A 23189-nucleotide genomic window follows, 5' to 3' on the forward strand; every position below is an offset into this window, starting at 1 on the left:
ACCGTGTACGTTTGTGGAGGGTGGGAGGGATCTGGAACACCTGGAGGAAATCGACACAGACAGCGTCTATCCTTACAGACAGTGCCAGATTCCAAACCAAGTTGATGGCGCTGTAATAGTGTTGCATTAATCATACTGTCAAACATTAAACAAATTAACCAAACATTAGCGAGGTACAAGGAGAAGGACATGATGTCATTCTAGAGCAACAAGTTCAAATGGGTAGATAGGCATCACTTTATTTAAGAGCCCAACATTTGCAAGTGCAATCCTTTGATGCATTGAATGGCAGAAACCTGCTGGCTTGAGCACTGAGCAACTCTGGCAAGTTTTGTTTGAAAACACTTTCCCGTGGCTCCCAGGACTAGCTCCTGACCAGAGTCCCGACAGGCTGGCATCTTACTCATTTCCCATCCATTCCAAACAGATGGCCTGCCACTCCCTAGCACTGAACTCCAGAGTTGGGCCTCAAGCAGACAGGGAGTGTGGGCAGAATGGTTGCTCTGTGGATTTGATACCTATTTGGATGGATTGCTAATTACCCCTGTATCATCCAAAGGACCTGATGATCAAACTGCATAATATTGAACCTGTGCCATTTTTCCTTTTTAAATATCACTTGGGATGTCGATGAAGGTTGTGGGAAGTTTGGGACAGCAGATGTCCTGGTGCAGCTGAGCAGATTTCTGTAATTGATCCAGCAAGCTGGAAGAGATCTTATGGCTACAAACAAAATGTTTCCCACAGCTCCTAGAGATGGATGGTTCCTTCCTGAAGGAATAGGTCACTGTAGAAACACAGGGAAGTGTGTTGGCACTGGAGATGCAGGAAAAGAAAACAGGCCTGCTGCGTACAAGAAATCCTTGGGAGGATGAGTGCTGAGTGAATGAATGAATTTGATACTGTAGATGGGCAGGGGCCTCATCCCTGGTTGGTCAAAAAATAATGGATTAATGTTTATGGATTGCACATTTATAATGTGTAACCTTTGAATGATCACTGGTGGAACTCAGTGTTCATGACAACTTAATGTCATAAGACCAGAAAACATAGAATCAGAAATAGGCTATTCAGCTCATCGAGTCTGCCCCACCATTTAATCACAAGCCGATCCATTTTCCCACTCAGCCCCACTGCCCAGCCTTCTCCCCTTAACATTTGATGCCCTGGCTAAACAATCTCTGTTTTAAATACACACAATGACCTGGCCTCCCACAGTTGCTTGTTGCAACACATTCCTCAGATTTACGACCCTTTGGCTGAAGAAATTCCTCCACATCTCTGTTCTCAGCGGACGCCTTTCAATCCTGAAGTTGTGCCCTCTTGTCCCAGACTCTCCCACCACGGGAAACAACCAGAACCATATTCAGACGTGGTGAGGCCCTAAGCTATAACAAGCTTGGAGGCCCCTTATTTAAAAAAAAATGCCAAAGGGTCTCACAAAACTTGAAAACATATATGCCTTTTAATTCTTTATTGGCAAGGCATTTAAAGTGAAAATTACAAATTATTTTGAAATGAAAATTTATCATTGGTTGGGTTGATCTTTATCAAAGATTATAATATAATATAGCCTGGAAACAATATTTAAATGTAATTTTTATAATAATTTAAACATATATTAATATATATACAAAATAAGTAATCAGGATAACTTTTATTAATATAAGTAATAATAAACTTGTTTGCAAAAATCAGAAAAATGACATCAGATAGGCCTACAACTTAAAACATTTTCTTCCTTGATTTCACAACAGCAGAATTGTGTCCTCAAATGCACACGATTCTAAGCGGCAGACAGTTTTTCTTGAGACATGGTTGCTCTCAGTAAGTTCACATAGAATTTTACAACAAAAAATGCTGATTTTTTTTTTAGGTCCCTATGGGTCGTGAGGCCCTAAACTGCAGCTTGTTTAGCTTAGGCCTAAATCCATCACTGGAAACAACCTTTCTGCATCTGCTCTGTCTGTACCTTTCAACATTCGAAATGTTTCAATGAGACCTTCCCCCCCCAAAAAAAACTCCTGAATTCCAACAAGTATAGGCCAAGAGCTGTGAAATGCTTCTCGTATGATAATCCTTTCATTCCTGGAAATCACAAGTCATATACCCTGAGCATAATTACATGTGACCTGTATCATCCAATTCTATGGTTACACGTTGTAAATGAGCTGTGTGTGGTGGAACATGGTACTGTGGGCGTGTCCTCACTGGGCAGGGCAGGCTGGCCCGCATTCTGCACCTGTAGCCCCCTCCCATAAGATCCCCAAATAAAGGCAGAGAGCCCTGGTCTCCTCCCTCACAGCTGCCTTGGATGGATTGCTAATTACCCCTGTATCATCCAAAGGACCTAATGATCAAACTGCATAATATTGAACCTGTGCCATTTCTCCTTTTTAAATATCACTTGGGATGTCGATGAGGGTTGTGGGAAGTTTGGTACAGCAGATGTCCTGGTGCAACTGAGCAGATTTCTGTAATTGATCCAGCAAGCTGGAAGAGACCTTAAGGCTACAAACGAAATGTTCCCCACAGCTCCTAGAGATGGATGGTTCCTTCTTGAAGGAATAGGTCACTGTAGAAACACAAGGAAGTAGAACATGTAGAGGGATGCCTGGGTTTTCTGATTAATAAAGCCTTTGCTTGATTCGTGTCTGCAGGTGGTCATTGATCACGCTACATTGTGTCTGGGAGACTTTGCTACATCTGCTTAAAGAAAGGGGTAAACAAAAATAATTTAAGTCTGATCTGATTATGGTGGGTAGAGAGAGTTACTGGCTCTCACAACAGTCTAAACCAGCAGGAAGTTAAATATAATTTGAGGCAAAATGACGTTAATGTTCCCTACCTTCTTCACTTCCCTTGTGAGCATGCACCTCTCTATTCTCAGCACAGTAGATATATCAATGCATTCCTTTGAGATTGAATTTAGCCATTTCGTAAAACTATCCATCAAAGCCAAGAAGAGAACCCAAGTGAACTTCAGGAGGTTAAACACTCTCTTGATAACATTATCTGGAAACAGAGAAATTGATTATGTTAAGTACATATTCAGTTATGAAACATCCCATCAGAGCACGGACTACCTTGGGATTTTCAGTCCAAGGGAAAATCGTTGAAAATTCAAAACTGTAGGACATTCCAATACAGTTCAGGCCCTTCAGTCCACATTGATGTGCTGACCAATGTACATCAGCTCCATAGCAATCTAATCCTTCTCTCCCTCACACCCATAACCATTGATGTGTCCATCGACGAGGATTTTAAATGTACTAGCCTCCACGACCATTCACGCTCTGAGTTTAAAAAGAAACATACCTCTGCCATCTCCCCTAAACTTCCCTCCACTCACCTTAAACAGATGTCCAGGAGGTGGACATTCTAAAGACTCTTAGATCGGCATGGGGATGTAAGGAAACAGAGGGTTATGGGTGTGAGGGAGGGAAAGATTAGATTGTTGTGGAATAGATTTACATAGGCCTGGACAACATCATGAACTACAGGGCCTGTGCTGTAATTTTATACGTTAATCAGATCAGTGGAATATTGTACATGAAGCAGCATTAGGAGGCAAAAGATGTATTTGATATATTTTAAAATAAAATGTTATGAGAAAATCGAAGAAGGAGCACTAGGCCCTTGAAGCCCATTCTGCCATTTAATCCAATTGTGGCCTTCACTCCTGTTTTGTTTCCATTCCCCATAATATTCAATTCCTCAATCTTTCAAATATTCATCCATCTCCATCTTAGATATATCTGGTGATCTGGGCTCCAAGACCCTCAGAGGCCAAGAAGTTCAGAGGTTCACTGCCCTCTGTGTTCCTCAGCATTAAACAAAGGCCCGTTTATTCTGTAGCCTTTGTTTGCGACTCTCCCCAACTCCCACCATCTACCCTTTCAAGCCCCCCGAGGATCACCTCGTATTTTTCCAAATTCCAAGGATTACAGGCCCAAACTGTCTAGCCTGGCTGAGAGGACAATCCTGCTCCGAACCATTCACCAATTCTGTGATAATTATCTAAGGGGATGTGACTGGTACTTGTAATACTGTGTCTGGGTAATTCCCCCTTTCCCTGATTTGTTACAGTGTTTGGGGCTGTATATGTTATTTTATTGTTTCAAATGTTATTTATTAAGCATGATAAAGATAACAATACAATCAAATAAAACAATACATAGATGATATTTTTACCCCTTACAATCCCCCCATCCCCCTACCCTAACCCACCCACCCCTCCCAAACCCCCTCTTAACTTCCCCAAAAGAAAAGGAAGAAAAGAAAAAAATGGAAAGAAAGAAGAGGAGATCAATTAACATAACAATCTCCTATTATTTGCCATGGTTTGGAGCAACACCATCAGTGCATGGGAAAAAGATTAATAATTCAACCCCATATATTCCAAATATGGGCTCCAGGTTTTAACAAAAAAAAAAGAATAGCTATTACATAAATTATATGTTATCTTTTCCTTTGGAGTACAAGATCTCATTTCCAAATGCCATCGCTGAATTCTCAAATTAGTTGGATAATTTTGGGCATACATTACAGCTACCAAGGAGGTCTAAATTTGAAATTTTACTTACTGGTGGTGGTAAGAAAGGATGTATATCTGAGATGTATGCTTTATTGCAGAATAAAATGATTAAGCCGAATGTTTATAAATGGGAAAAAGATTTGTCCACATCTATTTCTCAAGATGATTGGATGAGGATAGTGTATGACTAAAATTGTACAGATTGGTTCATTATAATTCTCTTCATCAGTTATATTTAACTCCAGAGAAATTAAGGACATATAAGTTTATTTCTTCTGATTTATGTTTCAGATGTCATAAGGAAGTTGTTTTTTTTTTTATATTCTACTTGGTTATATGAGAGGTGAAACATTTTTGGGGTAGATTTAAGGAACTTTTAGAAGCTATTTTTAAATTGAAATTTTCACTTGACCCTTTGGTATTTTTGTTGGGTTATATTAAGAAATTGAGCTTTGAGTTAAAATTAAATGAATTTCAAATTGCTTTTTTTGAGATTGGCTCCAGCTGTGGCTAGAAAATGTTTGGCAATTACTTGGAAAAATGTCGTACATGATTAGATGGAGCTTACTTATTTGAAGGAAATTATTTTGAATGTATGCAATCTAATGTGAGAAATTGTGTCATTTTCAGTCGATGAAACAAAGTCATGAAGGATTATTCTGTTACTGTAAAAGTAAGGAAAAGGGTGTGGAGGATGTGGGAAATTTTTCTGGTGTCGATTTTTTTTGCATAAAAGCATGACTCAGGCGGTTGAAATAAAATTGACACAAGGGAAAGGACTGTAGGGAGAGAGTCAGAGAAGGGCCATGAATAGATTGCTTTACAGGGGAAGGGGCACAAAGGCTCTTTCTGTCATAATGATTCCATGATTTTGGCACATCAGATGTTGGATCTCATATTCTTCCCTCATCATTAAAATGAAATAAGAGAATCTAGTCTGCATTTGTGAGATTTTTTTTACTGTATGGACACTGAGGTAAGTGGCTCTAACTACAGCAAAACCCCTGGTACTCAGCACCCATGCCGAATAAGTGTTGCTTGAGACTTACTCTTATAATGCCCTAATAGACTTGCATTAGAATAAACTTTTAAAAGACAAAATATACTACACTGAACAAACTTCACCTGCTTGAATATATAAACCTTAAAGCACTTCACTTTCTGTCACATTCTTATAAAACATTTAACCGTCGCTGCCTCTGCAGGTTCCTCCCCCTCCACGAGTGGCTCGAAAGTCGAACAATAAATTTATATTTAATGGAGAATGATATGTAAAGGTAATATGACTAAAATTATTGATGTAGATTAGTACAATATAATTTTCTGCTTTAATTATGTTCAACACCTCAAAAATTAAAAAAAAGATTTAATTTCTTCAGAATTATCTTTTAGATTTCAATCAGAAATAGGTTATTTCTTTCGACTTGGCATTAAGCCATTTTGGATACAAATTTGACTATCTTTAGAGCAAGTGTTAAAGACTAAACTTCCATTAGACCCAATGTTATTTTTATTAGGAAATGTTAAAATGTTTAGTTTAAAATTAAGGTTACCTATGTATCGAATTGAATTTTTACAATTGGGTTTAACTGTTCCAAGGAAGTGTGTAGCTATTACTTGGAAGTCTAATATGGATTTGGGGATGCAGAGATGGCATACTGAAATAAGATCTTGTATTCCTTTTGAGAAAATAACATAGTTTATGTGATAAATATTATTCTTTTTTGAAAATATGGAGCCCATATTTACAACAAGTTGGTTTGAAAATTTGAACGCTCAATGACTCGTCCTGATGGTGCTTTGAATTTATATATTCATTGATAATCCCCTTTCTTCCTTTCTTAGGGGTGTTTGGGAGGGAGGTGGGTGGTGGGGAAGGAGGGAGGAGGGGTTGTTCATATACCACATGTATCAATTTGTTAATTAAATGTATTGTGGTTTTAAATTTTTAAATAAAATATTCACAAAAAATTATATTTAAATGTAAAGACATGAATACTCATATATTCACAATTCCATTATAACATTATAGATACTCAACACCCATCCACCCCACCCTATACCCAAGTTTACAGGAGAAACCCTCTGACCGGGGTAACTTTTACAAAGCAGGGATAATGAGACACTTTATGAGATTCACCCCAATGATGAGCAAGATCCTGGCTGACGCTGTTTCACTCAACTTTATTCAAACAGCTGCTACGAACAAAGCACAACCAAAGCCCTCCGCTGGTTGAATATTTGCTCCCATCTTCACCAAAGGTTTAAGTGTGACTTCAAAGTACATTTACTTTTACAATTTTAAGCTTGTGTATTTTATTGCCGATTGCATCCTGAACACTTTTGGGTATATTTTATGGATTTTGGACTGCTAATCATGAAAATCTCCTTAGAACGTTCCTATCACGTACTGTTTTTTAAAAAATGAAACCTATTTTTGTGATTTCTTGTCATATTTTAAGTCTACTAGTATATTGCCCATAAAGCAAGCTGATTTGTTCAGTCCAAACATGCCTCAGAATGCACTCAGTGCAGATGCTCTGCAAATGATGTCTTAGGCCTGGGCATGTTAAGTCAAGATAGATGCAGACAGGCTATAAAAGCAGGTCTCACATATATAGATGCTGTGCATTACATTGATTATAGATTGGACGCATGTTGATGCGCATGTTCTTCAGGCAATAACATAGTGAATATACTTAACAATATATGTATTCAGGAAGATTCAGTACAGTGATCCAGTCAGTGATGAGCACGGTGAAAGGTTTCACCAGGACACTGCGACCATGGAAAAGTGGTATCAAGAATCCATCGATACTGGCCGACTATTGTTGGACCCTGACACGAGAGGCATCAGATGCTGAGTACAAATGAAAATCAGCAACAAAACATTTTTAGGTCCGTTGAACTAAATGCAATGAGTCACCATCATTATGTGATTAAACGTGCTAAATTCAAGAAATGTTAATTTAATGCTTCTCCAATTTCCTACATAATACAGCTGATCTGAAATTATCTTTTTGTTCATCTTGAAGTTGACTATTATAATCCCCAATTTTCTTTCAGGAGGTCAATCTTTTGGAAAAAAAATTATTGCCCTGTGCTATTTTATTCGAATTTATTTTAATTTTTAACATTTATTTTCCCCAATTTTTTGCCGGTTGCTTGAAGCTGCCGGCTGCTTAGATTTCAGATACTAGTGGTTTTATTGCATGACGTTTTAACCCAGGATTGAGCACAGATGGCATTCCTCTGTCTACCTTCCTTTGCAAGGGGTCTGTCGTACCTGGTGCATTAGAGTGTTTGTGCACTTCTTCAGGTGCGGGTAGTTCCTCGGACTCCTCGCATTCGATTGCAACATGATCTGCCCAAAAGAAAGGGGAATGAAACATCAGCAAACCTGACACCGTTCCAGCAGAGTGGATCTAGAATTTAGTAAGACCAGAAAGAAGACGGGCTCAGACACGAAAGGTCGGTTATATATCTTTGCCTCCCATGGATGCTGCGAGATCTGCTGAGTTCATCCAGCATTTCTGTGTGTTTACTACAACCACAGCGTCTGCAGACTTTTGTGTTTCACTCGAATCTAGAATTTACTCCACCTCTCCCTATTTTTTCCAAATATTCTGAAACCATGCTGCAGTCAACATTCCATTGCAATGATTAGCTGTTCTCTGAAGAAACCGAAAGTAGCAACTAAAGACATGAAGAATATTCGTATTCACAATCCCGTTCTCATGAGAAACTTATCCAGAAATATGAGAATATCTGCAATAAAATAGAATTAATACCGAAAACAAAATGAAGATTTGTTTTTTCGGAAAAGCAGTACCTTTCTGTTTCACGTGAAAACTTCAGACGTAGGAGTGGCTTCTCAATTCCCTTATGTTCTTCATCCCTTGTGGTTTCCACTCTCACACAGAAAGTGGTGGGAGTGTGGAACGAGCCGCCAGCTGAGGTGGTGAACACGGGCTCAATTTTAACTCTTAAGAATAATTTGGACAGGTTCATGGAGAGGTCTGCAGGACTATGGACTGGGTGCAGATTGAGTGGGACAAGGCAACAAAAAAAAGGTTCAGCACAGACTAGAAGGGCCGAAGGGGACTGCTTCTGTGCTGTAGACTTATATGGTTCTAGTAGTTATTTGAAATGAATCTATCTGTGGTCGTGGATAGATGCAGCCTGCTCTATTACTCAACAAGACCATAGCTTCCTTTTCTCACTTCTATGTCCCCCAATTCCTCTATTGACCTGCTTTGAATGAGCTCAGTGACTGAACCTCCATCGTCCTTTGGGTCTGAAAATTCCAGAGATTCATCAACCCTCTGATTGGAGAGCTTTCCTTTCATTTCATCTCATTTTGAGACCGTAACTCCGAATTTTAGAGCCTAATTCCAATGATTTCCGTCATAAATCCATTTTCACTGCTCAATATCCATTATTATCAATTTCTGTGTCTTAATTATCATGTTCCTCATTATAATTTCAAGCAGCTTCCCATTACCAATGTCAGACTAACACGTCTGCTGTTACCGGTTTTATTATTCCCTCCTTTAAACAGGGTTTCGTACTCCGTAATACAGCACCCTATGAAAAATCTAAAGCCTTATAAATATTTAGCATGACTGGGGAGGCAAATATAGCTAGACTTCAACTTATCTTATCTAATGCTACCAATAACTTTCACCGGCTTGAATACTCAATCGGCCCATGTTCACTGCAGTCTGCACCATCTGCAAAATTCACTGTAGCAACTCACCCAGGTTTCCTCTGCAGCATCTTCCAACAACAACATCTACCACGGCGAAGGGCAACAGCACCTGACGAAAGAGGAACAACCCCTCTCACAAATGTTCCTGAAAGTATATGAGATCTACATCCCATGCCGACTTTAGTCTCGATAGAGGATCCCAACAGGAAATGCTAACTGACCACTTCTACCCAGACCCACTGCTTGACCTCCTCCAGCTTCTCATTGTTTGCTCGGGATCTTCAAGCCTTGCTCCAAACCTCATTTCCCCTTGGTGTCTAAATACATTGCTGCTGGAACCCTGACTCGGCATTGCTGTGGGAAGATCTTCATCAGTGGATCGTAAAGGCTGCTAACTGACGTGTTCTCAGGGACAATGAGAGGGTGGGCATTGAAGAGGAATAAAATTAACAGTTAGGATCAAAATATGTCACAAAGACTGAATCAAAAATTACCTCCCATTTCTTTTTTGCCAAATTCTCGTTTCTTCTTTTTTCCCTTAAATGCAGATTTTGAGTCTTTCATCCAAGTCTGGTACACGAACTGCAGAGAGGAGAGTTTGCATAATTTCTTAATCACAGTTATACAGGTGATTGTAGTTTAGTGAACCACAGGAGAGTGCTGCAAAGTAAAATTCAGACCATAAGCTCGAATGGACATACTGGTATCACAGTGGGTTCAGAACACCGATGGAAAGTTCAGATGTCTCCTGAAGTTGTCAGCTTATTTTGATTATCAGTTACAATGGACAATTTTAACTGTAGTGCTGTAGAGGTACAGAATAAAAATCTCCCTAAAAGCTCTTTATTTTGCTCTATTCTTTTGCTCTAAATTCCAGTCTCTTGTGTCTCCCTCAAAACACTTGTGCAAAATTAAATTAACCATGAGATTCCTAAATTCTGGTTGCCCATTAACGCATCTTCAGACTAATAGGGACCCATTTGGTTGCTGATCACAAAGTCGACATTTGACTTGAAACCGGTCAGGTGTAATTTAATGAGCAGTGGGCATGGTTCCTTGATATAAAAGCAGCATTACTTTGGGACTTTTAACCTTCAAAATGAAAAGCCCCAAGTTGATATGTCACTCTATTAGAGCTGGACGGCGAGAACTTCCATTTGCATTTGGTTGTATCGTGGTGAGATTGAGATGCAAGGCTATTGGCCTGGAACATTAAATTGGTTTCTCTGATCACCAATGATGTTTGACCTGCACTTTGGGTGGTGGTGGTCTTATTAACTCTAAATGTTTAATGTGCAACATTAAAGGGAGGTCTAAGGTGTTCCTTCCGTCCGATAGGCTACAGTTCACCCTTGAGCAAGGTGTTGTACCTGTTTATCCTCCCAATCAGGTTTTACAAGCAGATTCTACAAATTGGAATTTATGGTTGTAAAACTGAAAACACTGGGGAGATGAATCTGCTGATCAACGGCCAGGGTTACCCATCCAGTATGGACAAGGCAACGGGAACCCACTTCAGTATTTTTCCCTTGTATAATTAAGAACTCAACATCAGTCTCATTAACGCATCTTCAGACTAATAGGGACCCATTTGGTTGCTGATCACAAAGTCGACGGTCTCCGCTCAAAGATGGAGCCTTCACCGAAGGAGAACAGGGGAGGCAACAGCTACAATTCGGAGGGTCAGAGTTCACGATGGATGACGAGACACGATTGCCCAGGCTAAACGGCAAGGCACCTGAATGAATGAACGAAAACTCAACATTTTCATGGAAGATTTATGTCAGCCACTGGGTTTTCATTATAAAGAGCAGATTATATGTTTGTCACAATTTTAGATCATTTTTGTCATTTATGCAAGACCTAATTACAACACTACACAAATCCAAATATAGTAATGTTGTATATTGGAAGATGGGCCAAAATTTGTTCATACCTTTGAAGGAGGTGTCAGGTGATTAAACATTGTTAGTCGTTAGTACAATGAATATGGGCACCACTGGGCTAATTGCAATTAGCCGTGAGTCTCAGCCTCGACAATGGTTTAATCGAGGCACAAACATCGCAGCTGGTCATTTGTACAATATTTTCTTTCCATTTTGCTCCCTACTGCAAGTGTTACCAGTAGTGTGCGCACACAGACATGCAAAGCAAGCCTAAACCAAGCGGTGATGCAAGGCCTGCATATTACGTCATGCAGAAACCAAAGTGTTTCTTTAGTTTCAGACTTGCACAGAAGCACAAACATAAAGATACATCAGGTACGAGGATTTCAGATCAAAATAGTTACACAAAATTTGATTTGAATCTAATATTTTATTTATTTTCTTCACCATCATTAATCTTTTATAGAAGCATGGAAATCTCACACGCAGATAATTGCACGAGAAATGTCTTTGTTGTCACCTGATTCAATGTACTGATTTAACATCAGCATGAAAAGACAGTCATTGCCGAGTTTTGGATGGAGCTTCACATTTTCCCTAGCCAGAAGTATTGTACATTGACTGAAATCAGTAAAAAGTTCAGAAAACAAAATTCTTCAGATCAATTCCGTTTTATTTTATATTTGTTGCGCTCTCTCCAACCTTTCAACTGCTTGGCTCTCCATAAAAATATCTGAGACTAATTTGAATGCATGAGAAGTAAATCACGCAGGTTGAAAGTCCGTTGGAGAAAGCAAGAATGGTACTGATTTACGAGGGAAACAATGCACTTCCACTAACTGGCACTCCCAGGAGATGACAACAAGAGTAATTCGATGGTTTTCAGGCACTTCTACTGAGATGAATAGACATTGGGTGATAATTGTTCCATTGTGTTTTTGCACGCAAAGTTTTATTTTATAATTTTTTTTAAACTATTGCAGTCACATCAGAATTTAAAAAAAACGAATGCCCTTACATAATGCTGCTCCACCGCAGAATTGCCAGCTAGTGGGGGTTTACTGTATTAAGTGAAATTTTCAGACGTCAGAAATGAGGTACAATCACTGCACACGGTCATGGAATATCTGGGAAATACCTTTGCACCTCTGACTAGCAACTGAAGTATAGTTTTTGGCAGTTTTAGGACAGACTTTGGCAGGGCTATCATGGCTGAAGCAAATTTCCGAACTGCTCTCTACGGAGAAGGACAAAGTGAGGCAATTGTTAGTAGAGCGGAGGAAGCCGATTAATTAATTTAAAAGCTTTTGAGAAATAATTCATGTTAGTGCGTTATGGCATTACATTCATCTGGGTGGTCAGTTATCCTTGGGTTACCTGAAATGTCAAAAGTTGATTTGGCAAAAATTGCTCTTGAAATAAAGAGAGATTTTGATTTTCTAAATTATCCGTCATTAAAACAGAGGAGTATTCAGATTTTTCTTCCTATATCTAATGTAAGTTTGTAAAATAATGGAAGTCATGGGATGCAATATATTGAACCCTTTATTGCCCATCTACACTCATCCCATTTGCCTTCTTTAGGTTTGTATCCACCTTTGGCTTGCCCATTTAAGTGTCTGTATAAATGTCTCACAATGGCGGCACGGTTGGCGAAATGGCTTTACAGCGCCAGTGATTGGGATCAGACAATGGTTCAAATCCCATGCTGTCTGTAAGGAGTTTGTACTTCTCCCAGTGGGTTTTCTCCGGAGGCTCCAGTTTCCTCCCACCATTCAAAATGTACCGGGTGTGTACGTTAATTTGGGGTAAGTTGGGCACCACGGACCTGTTACCACGCTATATGTCTAAATAAAAACATGTCATAATTGTATCCAATTCCTTCAGCTCCTCTGGGAGCGAGTTCCAGATTTCAAACTTTCTCTGAATCAACCCACTTTCCCCTCAAAATCCTTTTACAATTTCTTTCTCTCTCCCCCCACCCCCCCCACCCAACGCATGCCTCTTTGTTTTTGACACATTTCTATAACGGGCAAAATATTCTGACTAAAGCACTACTCTTTCAATGCCTCTTTTTATACACCTCTATTAGGTCACCCCTCAGTCTCGTTCACTACAGGAAAACGAAACCAGTCTGTCCAATCCTCTAATCCAGGCAACATGCTCAGATATCTCCTGACATCACTCTCCTGCACAACAGCTTTCTTCCTATAGTGTGGTGACCAGAACTGCACACAATGTTCTAAGAGTGGTGCATCGTAGCACCCAACATTTATATTCTATGCTCTGACCTGTGTCGGCATTCATGCCATATTCCTTCTTCACAATCCTATTTACTTCAGTAGCCCCTTTCGGTGATCTATGGGCTTCATTCCTGAGGTCTCTGTGTTCAGTATTTCTTAATATCCTGTCCTGATTCGACTTCTTAAAATGCATTACCTTGCTCTTATTGGAATTAAACGGCATTACAAACACTCTGCCTCACTTTCCGCCAGATCTATACACTTCCATAGTTTAAACAACTCTCCCCACTGTCGACAACAGCACCAACTTTCATGTCATCAAAATGCCGCGCCCCTGTTAGCAGTGGACAGAAAAAAAAACCTGGGTTTGGAAGTTTGTCTCCAATCAGAGATTCTCTTCCCCCATCAGAGGACATCAATAGAAAGAAGACGTCGGGAGTCAACATTGACAGTGCATTCTCACGTTGACTCAAATAGGTAAGGTCCAATATTTTCAGTTCCCTAATTATTCCTGAAATCTGGAGGCACTTGGGAATGAACCATTCAGATGGATAGGGAGTCACAGTCACATCAAAATATGCAAGATTTCTTTAAGTGAGAATTCTTTAAGATACATCAGTTTTGTGGTATTTATTACTTATGCTAGATTTAATTTCAAACACTGTTAATTAATTGAATTTAAGTTCTAGAGTGGATTTGAAAAATCTTACCATGGGTCGCTGCCCATAGGAAGAGAGTCTAGGATAAGAGGGTACAACTTCAGGATTGAAGGGGATCTACTTAGAACAGAGATGCGGAGGGATTTATTGAGCCAGAGGGTGGTAAATCTGTGAAATTTGTTGCTATAGATGGTTGTGGAGGTCAGGTCATTGGGTGTATTTAAGGCAGGTTCTTGATTAGCCAAGGTTATGGGGAGAAGGCCAGGCAATGCAGCTGAGTTGGAAAATGGATCAGCTCATTATCGATGGGCTGAATAACTTATTTCTGCTCCTATGTCTTATGGTCAATCCTCCAGGCATCTGGAGGCTAGTCCAATACTTAACCACTACTCATTGTTATGGTTGATGGTCTAATGGTAAAAGCTCATTCCAGAGCCCTGGAGTAAAATACAAAATGGAAGGAAAGATTCCATAAAGAGTAATTTAAAATAGCAGGACACGTGGCCAGAGCAGGTTAGTCATCAGGTTTGACGAAGATGGGAGTGAATTTTGTTGTTCATGAGACTGGGTTTTACAGAAAGGTCTAAAGAATGCTTGCAGGCACCTGCAAGCTCACACCAAGACACAAGAGCAACTTGTCAGTGAACTACTCTTTGCAGACGATGCCGCTTTAGTTGCCCATTCAGAGCTAGCTCTTCAGCGTTTGACGTCCTGCTTTGCGGAAACTGCCAAAATATTTGACCTGGAAGTCAGCCTGAAGAAAACGGAGGTCCTCCATCAGCCAGCTCCCCACCATGACTACAAGCCCCCCCACATCACCATCGGGAAAACAAAACTCAAAGCAGTCAACCAGTTTACCTATCTCGGCTGCACCATTTCATCGGATCCAAGGATCGACGAGATAGACAACAGACTCGACAAGGCAAATAGCGCCTTTGGAAGACTACACAAAAGAGTCTGGAAAAACAACCAACTGAAAAACTTCACAAAGATTAGCATATACAGAGCCGTTGTCATACCCACACTCTTGTTCAGCTCTGAATTATGGGTCCTTTACCGGCATCACCTATGGCTCCTAGAACGCTTCCACCAGCGTTGTCTCTGCTCCATCCTCAACATTTATTGGAGCGACTTCATCTCCAACTTCGAAGTACTCGAGATGGCAGAGGCCGACAGCATCAAATCCACGCTGCTGAAGATCAAACTGCGCTGGGTAGGTCACGTCTCCAGAATGGAGGACCATCGCCTTCCCAAGATCGTGTTATATGGCGAGCTCTCCACTGGCCACTGAGACAGAGGTGCACCAAAGAAGAAGTACAAGAACAGCCTAAAGAAAGCTCTTGGTGCCTGCCCCATTGACCACCGCCAGTGGGCTGATATCGCCTCAAACCGTGCATCTTGGCGCCTCACCGTTCGCGGGCAGCAACCTCCTTTGAAGAAGACCGCAGAGCCCACCTCACTGACAAAAGGCAAAGGAGGAAAAACCCAACACCCAACCCCAACCAACCAATTTTCCCCTGCAGCCGCTGCAACCGTGTCTGCCTGTCCCGCATCGGACTTGTCAGCCACAAACGAGCCTGCAGCTGACGTGGACATTACCCCTCCATAAATCTTCATCCGCGAAGACAAGCCAAAGAAAGAATGAGACTCAGATAGAAAATAAGCTGTAAGCAATGAGGACAATGAGGATGTTGTTGCATTAAGATCAAGGATACAGCTTGGTTGACCTTACAGATATTTGGTGAGGGGGTGGGGGGGTGGGGGAAGTGATGGAAAGCTCAATTTTAAATTTCTTGTGTTTGGACATATTCTGAAATTTGTGATGAGATAGTGTCTTCATTTGGATTTCGGATTGATGTAACTTCTTTAAAAATATTTTATTTATTAATTTTAAACCACAATATGAATGACATTGCATAGAATTCAAAAATGATTTAGAAATCCATGCTGTGTATATATAAAAAGTATAAAAGAAGCTCTCTCCACCCAACCTATCCATCACTCTCCCACCCCTCCCCTCCCCCTACCAAAACCCTTGTAAAAAGAAATAAAGAAAAAAAAATTGAAAAAAAAATGAAAACGCTAAGAGGATAAAACATTTATAGCATAAATTCTGATTGGAGGTTACTAAGAAGTGGGGCCTTCAGAGAGACTTAAATGTACATACACACTTTTTGTAAATTGCACCATATTTTCCAGAACAGATGATATTTATCTCACAGATTATAAGTAGTCTTCTCAATGGTATACAACTACAAAGTTGTGCGCACCATCTTTCCATACTTAAATCTATATCTGACTTCCTGATATTGCCATACATTTCCTAGAGACTTCTAAAGCAATTCGCACAAATTCAATTCGATACATATTTAATTTAGGTCTTATATCCTTAAGATTACTTAATGAAAATAACTTTGGATCCTGTGGGAATGCTTTCCAAAATGTTACCCACCTCTAACCAAAAATATCTAGCTTTAGGGCATTGCCAAGTGGATTGATGTAACCTGTGTATGCACTAAACTCATGGGTTCATTGAATGATGCTGGGAAATGTTGCTATTTTCTGAAATATGAATGGTGTCACATTGGACGTCAGATTAATTAAAATGCTGAATTATTGCTCTAGAGCGGTGTCGTGTGATCAATGATAACGATTGGAATGGTTTGAATTTCAAATTGTATTGGCCACCCCTTTTAGTAAAATATTTACTAATATATGTTAGGACTTTGAATGGATTTGTGAATGCAAAATCATACCAATCAGCAAGAATTCAAGAATCAACCTTTAGAAAATAACATTCAGTATAATCTCAGACAAAAGCTAAAGCCTGTGGACTATAAAGATAAAATCGGCATGTTCATATTCATAAATTCAACCCAAAATACAATTCATCATTGTCAAAATGAACTTTAATGAATTGTATAAACATTCTATCTAGTTAATCTTAAACATTGGCAAATAAAAACAAAATATTACCAGACACGGGCAGAATATTGCATGAAGAAGCATCAACAAGAAAGAAAAAAAAAAAGAAAATATAGACAGCAATATAATAATGCATAATTGCAGATACTTGACAAAATCCTGCTTTACATCTGTGGCACTTCGGCAGGGATTTATGTCACATCTGTTCAGGTGTACAAGCATTGTCACAACCTTGATGTAAGCAATATTTAGTGTTCTTCATATACTGTATGGTCATGAAAATAGAGTTTGACATGAAACTTTATTTCTCATGTTTTGATGCAGGAAGAAGATATTCTTACATCCCAGTCTATCTGCTTCAGGAGGGTGCAATGAATGACAAACAGTTATCAGAAGCAAACAACATTTGACATCAGAAGATGGAAAAGGACAGAATTAAAGAAAGCTCAATAAAAATATACGGTCTAATAAACACTTCTAATTTGAGTTCAATTCATAATGATCTGAAAATAGAAATGAACTGCGAGCTGCTAGTTTGAAGTTGTTCATTTGAAGCTTTTCTATCAGTTCTTCTAAAGAAGGATATCAGCTGGAATGTTGTAAAAGAGCCCACTTATTTGATTGGATATAATCACTGTTGGAGGTCCTCGTTGTTGTACAGGAGAATGGTTTTCAAACATTTTAATTGTACCCAATTGACTCGTTATGTGCACGGTTTCAGAACTCCAAAGGAAATGGGCCAATGACAATTTTTCTCAAGCAAAATATTTCAGTAACAATTGGGTCTAGAGCAGTGGTCCTCCACGTCTTCACATCCCCCCCCCCCCCCACCCATATACCACCTTAAGGAATCCCTTACTAATCACAGAGCACCGACGGCATAAGGAACACTTAAGGTGGAAAGAAAAAGTTTGAAGACCACTGTTTTAGATGATGGAATGAATGAGTTGGCGGATGATACGAAGGAACTGTACGTGGAGGAGCAGATAGTGTTGAGGGAACAGGGAAGCTGTGGAAGGACTTAGATTAGGAGAATGAGCAGAGGTATTCTGTGGTTAGCAAAAGGATCACTTAGGGTGGTATGTGAATGGGGAAAGAAAGGTTGAGAACCACTTATCTAGGTTATTTACAAAAATCACAAAGAGCAGGGGTCCTGGAACAGATCCCTATGAAACTACTCTAATCACAGACCTCCAGCCAGAATACTACTACATTTACTACTACATTCAATTATACATGTTCCAGGGAAACTGAGGGCCACTAAACCTCCTCTAGACGAATTGAAGACAATTAAAAAGAGATAAAGCGCTTCTTCACCATTGAAAAAAATGTAATTAATGCATAGATCTGACTATCTGAATCAGGAACTTCAGTTCTACAGACAGGGGTATGAAGCTGTACAATAAAGATTGACACAATCTCTGCCTTCAAAATGCCATCTTTGTTAATTATTTATGGGACACCAGCCTGTGAGATGCTGGGCTTCATAAGTCGGGGGGTTGAGTTCAGGAGTTGAGAGGTCATGTTGAAACTCTACAAATCTCTGGTGAGACCACATTTAGAATATTATGTTCTGGTCACCTTACAGAGTGGATGTGGAAGCTATGGAGAGGGGTGCAGAAGAGATTTACCAGGATGTTGGTTGGATTGGAAAGTAAATCTTATGAGGCAAGGCTAGCAGAGCTGGGACTTTTCTCTCTGGGGCGAAGAAGGATGAAAAGTGGCTTAAAAGTGGTCTACAAGATTCTGAAAGGCATTGATAAGGGAGAGAGCCAGCACCTTTACCCTAAGGTGGGAATAGAAAATGCCAGAGGACATCTGTACAAAATGAAGGAAGGAAGGTTTAGGGGAGAGATTAGGGACAAGTTTTTTTTAAAAGCACAGAATGACATTGATGCCTGGAATTCCTTGCTAGGGATGGTGGTGGAGGCTGAAACATTAAGGGCATTCAAGAGACTCTTAGACAGGCATGTAGATGAAATAAAACATAGAGGGTTACGAGGTAAGAAAGGATTTGTTTTTTTTTGGCAGAAGTATATATGTCAGCTCAACAATGAGAGCCAAATGGCCTGTGTTGTCATGTTCTATATATGGTATATATAATTGTAGAACATTACCTGGAACCCTGATTTTTTGGGTTGTTCTTCATCTTCTTTGATCTCCTCTTCATTCTCTTCCTCACTGTCTGTCTCAAAGAGATAGTAGTCTCCACTTCGTACCACTAAGCAGGAGAAGATAATATTAATGGTGCAAACGCAGAACGATCCAAAGTTTTGGACTGACGAATCCAACTTCTCCAAAAAGATGAATTTCCTCCATCTGTTTTTTTAACCAGCTGGTAATGATGACATTTCGAGATTAAAGGCGCGGCGATCATGTCAAAGAGGAAAGGAGGTAAAGGATGGACAACACTAATCTACAAAAGCTGTTACCTGTATCCAACTCAAGGAATGCACGAGAAAATCAAGAAGTGGAGATAGCAGGCTGAGAGAACTTAACGAGGAACTAGTAACAGAGGGCAGGACACTAAGAAGGATGACTACGGTTGGAAGATGTGAGAAAAAGGGTGGAGAAACAGAGAATAAATATTGCAAAATATTTTGGTGTGAGTAAAATAGATGAGAAAGTAAGATGTTGAAGTTATGTCTAATGCAGATTCAGTGAACGGATTGCTAGAAATATAATTTTTAGTTTTATATTTCTCAATTTCAGTTCTAAATAATCCATGCAGAAGCATGCATTTTTAATGTAACTCAAAGAAGATAAAACTCTATGCAATATTAATAACATAAAATGACAGAGAATTTCAGCAAAGCCCAATACATAACAAGCATTTTTGTGATGTTTGCTTGCAGATTTACCTTTGACCAGCATATTAACAAAGCACATCTGGACATACACCAAATAACATACATGGCTGTTCTGACAATGCATGTTAACTATACAGAACTGCTACAAAATGGTTATATTTTCAGTTAATAATTGATTACAGGTGCATTGAATTGAACATCATTTTAAAAGATATAATTTTTACCTTGTAATCAATTCGGTATTCACTTGTAAAACAAAATCACACTAATTAAAATGAATTGTCATTGATTTCACATGTTTTTTCTGTCTATTTATATTTTCAATTTGTTCACATATTTAAACTACAATTGCTTAATAATAGGAGTAAGAGAGGCTGATAATATGAGGGAGGGTTTAAATTATTTTTGTCAATTTAGACATACAGCACGGTGGCAGGCCATAACCTACACCCTAAATGGTGGGAGGACACCATTTTCACCCTAAATTTTTGTCAATTTAGACATACAGCACGGTGGCAGGCCATAACCTACACCCTAAATGGTGGGAGGACACCATTTTCACCCTAAATGGTGAAAACCCACACATACACAGGGAGAGTGTACAAACTCCTTACAGACAGCACGGGATTCAAACCCCGCTGGCGCTGTAAAGGAAACAGGCCGCCAGGTCCAACTTGCCCATACAGACCAACATGTTTCCCCCCCCCCCCCATCATGCTTATGTCTGACCCAGAGCCCTCTAAACCTATCCTATTCCTGTGCCGGTCCAATTCTTTTTATTAAACTTTCACCTCCTCCAGCAGCCTGTTCTAATCAATCAGCACCCTGTGTAAAAAAAAAAAGTTACCCTTCAGGCTCTTGTTAAATTACTCCCCCCCTCCTCATAACATTAAACCTATATCCTCTGGTAACCGATTCCCCTACTCTGGACAAAAGTCTCTGGTGTTCCCCTGATCTATTCCTTTCATGATTTTGTCCACCTCTGTGAGATCATCCTTCATCCTCCAATACTAGCCACTCAATCTCTCCCTGATAACTCAGGTCCCCAAGTTCTGGCAAAACATCCTCGTAAATATTTTCTGCACCCTCTTCAGGTTCACATCATATATACATGGATAAGAGGGGTTTAGAGGGTTATGGACAGAGAATAGGCAGGGGAGTCAGTTGAGTGAACTGGCATGGACTTGTAGGGCCAATTTGGCCTGTTTCCATGCCATAAACTGTTATATGGTGTTATATGATGTTGAAAACTGATCACAATATTCCAAATAGGGCCTCACATCTTATTCATGACCTCCCAACTTCTATGCTCAATACTCTGAAGACCAATGTGCTGAAGCCTTTTTGACCATCCTGTCTCCTTGTGACACCATTTTCAAGGTTCTATACCTGCACTCCTAGATCCTTCCACTTATGATACTCACCAGATCCCTACCATTCATCGTGTAGGTCCTATCTATGTTTAACTTCACAAAATGAACTCTCTGTATTAACTTCTATCAACCATCCCTCTGCCACCTGGCCAAATGATCAAGATTCGGCCGAAATCTTTGTCAACCATCTTCACCATCTCCCATGCCAGACACTTTAGAGTCATCAACAAAATTACTAATCATGTCATGTACATTTTCATCTAAATCATCGACAAAGATGTGATACAGCAATGGGCCCAGCCTTGAAGCCTGTGGCAAACCATTAGTCACAGACCTCCAGACTGAAAAGCAACCTTATACCATCACCCTCTGCTTTCTTCCATGAAGCCAATTTTCTATCCATTTTGCTATCTCACTTTGGATTCCACACGATCTAACTTTCCAGACTAGCCTACTGTGTGGAAATGCATTAAATGCCTTTCTGAAATCCATATATACAGTATAAAATCCAGAGCTCTGCCCTTGTCAACCTTCTTGGTCACATTTTCAAAAAACCTCATTCTGATTTGTGAGACATGTCTTTCCAGTTACAAAACCATGATGACTAACCCAAATCAGCTCTTATCCATGCAAGTGCATGTACATCCTTTCCCTCAGAATACTCTCAATATTCTCTAGTAACTTACCAGCTATAGATATTAGGGCTCATTGGTCTGTAGATCCCAAGCTTTTCCCTATAGCTCTTTTTAAATAGAGGCACAACATTTGCTACACCTCACCTGTACTTAATAATGACTCAAAAAGCACCGTCAGGGGACCTGAAATTTTCTCTCTAGCTTCCTAGCGTCCTTAGATAGATCTGATCAGGCCCAGGAGATTTATCTTCCTTCATGCACATCATGACTTTTAGCCCCCCCCACCCCCCCAACTGTAATATTGATTATTCGCAAGACTCTACCATTGATTTCTCCAGTTCTCAGTCCTCATGCCTTCTTTCTCAGTGAAAATAGAGGAGAAGTAATCGTTGAAGACCTTGCCCATTTCCTGTGGCTCCACACAGAATTCACCCCATTAATTCCAGAAGGAAGCCATTTTTTTCAGGCAAAAATAAACTTTGGGCCTGATCATACCTAATTTGATCTGCCTCCTGAATGAACCGCGATGTTAGACTTGAAGGTGCACTAACGTCCTGTGCCTGTATGACTCCCCAAACACTTGAGGCTTTCGCTTCTGGGACTTTGATGTGAAGTGAAACAAATTGAGAGTGGAGAGAAAGTCCCTCAATGGTTTACACTGGAGCCTCATCCAACACGGCCCTGATGGCTTTGCGCTGCCTGTAGCCTCTGTCAGTGCTTTCACAAAGTCTCTGGCAACCAGAAACATTTAAGAAGAGTTGCAACTGAGTTAAATAATTAAAAAATATATAAAAGCCAAAAAAAAAGTTATAGTTCCGCAAAAGAAAGAATTCATCATACCTCAGTTTGAAGGTTTAAGAAAACAAGTGGGGGAATGAGCAAACATTTGCTGGAGGAATTCAACAGGTCACACAGCATTCATGGGGAGTAAGTGAAGGTGCGGGAATGCTCTAAGAGGTGGCATGGAATGAATGGGCCAAATGGGCACCTTCTATGTCAAAAGAAAAGATGAAACACTAAAATCTGAAATGAATTTGAAATAGGAATGGAGCCATGATATCATCTGTGGGACGTGTTCGGAAACATAAGCAGTTTTGCAATGAAGGAGGTTTTGTTTCACTCCAGGACTTATCAGTGCACAGGTATAGCAGTCCAAACATGCACCAATGTGCACACTGTGATTCTCTCCAGAACGGCCTGCTCGCCATCGTCATAATCTGGCCCATCACTAGCACATGTATAAAAGATCTTTGCAGTTCAACCACTCTAGCCGTCCAAAATAATTCGTCTAAATCTCTGAATAGCTCGCCTATTCAAATGGGCGCAAGTCTTTTCCAAATTATAAACAGACAGAAAAGAATCAGTTGCGAAAATTAATGATAATTCTGTATGAAAATCAAGCAGTCTGAG

At 39.9% G+C, this 23189-nt stretch overlaps 1 protein-coding gene across 1 annotated transcript in view; it reads right to left on the reverse strand.

Moving 5' to 3' along the window:
- LOC138753129 (piezo-type mechanosensitive ion channel component 2-like) overlaps positions 1 to 23189 on the reverse strand; it is a 224482-nt gene that overhangs the window by 92969 nt on the left and 108324 nt on the right. The window contains exons 34-38 of the mRNA XM_069915705.1: positions 19079 to 19182; positions 9743 to 9830; positions 8761 to 8834; positions 7824 to 7962; positions 2849 to 3015 (exon numbers count right to left, since the gene is read on the reverse strand). Coding sequence (XP_069771806.1) covers positions 2849 to 3015; positions 7824 to 7962; positions 8761 to 8834; positions 9743 to 9830; positions 19079 to 19182 — 572 coding nt within the window. The remainder of the gene's footprint in view (positions 1 to 2848; positions 3016 to 7823; positions 7963 to 8760; positions 8835 to 9742; positions 9831 to 19078; positions 19183 to 23189) is intronic.

This window comes from Narcine bancroftii, chromosome 2 (assembly GCF_036971445.1).
Source record: "Narcine bancroftii isolate sNarBan1 chromosome 2, sNarBan1.hap1, whole genome shotgun sequence".
Classification (NCBI taxonomy): domain Eukaryota; kingdom Metazoa; phylum Chordata; class Chondrichthyes; order Torpediniformes; family Narcinidae; genus Narcine; species Narcine bancroftii.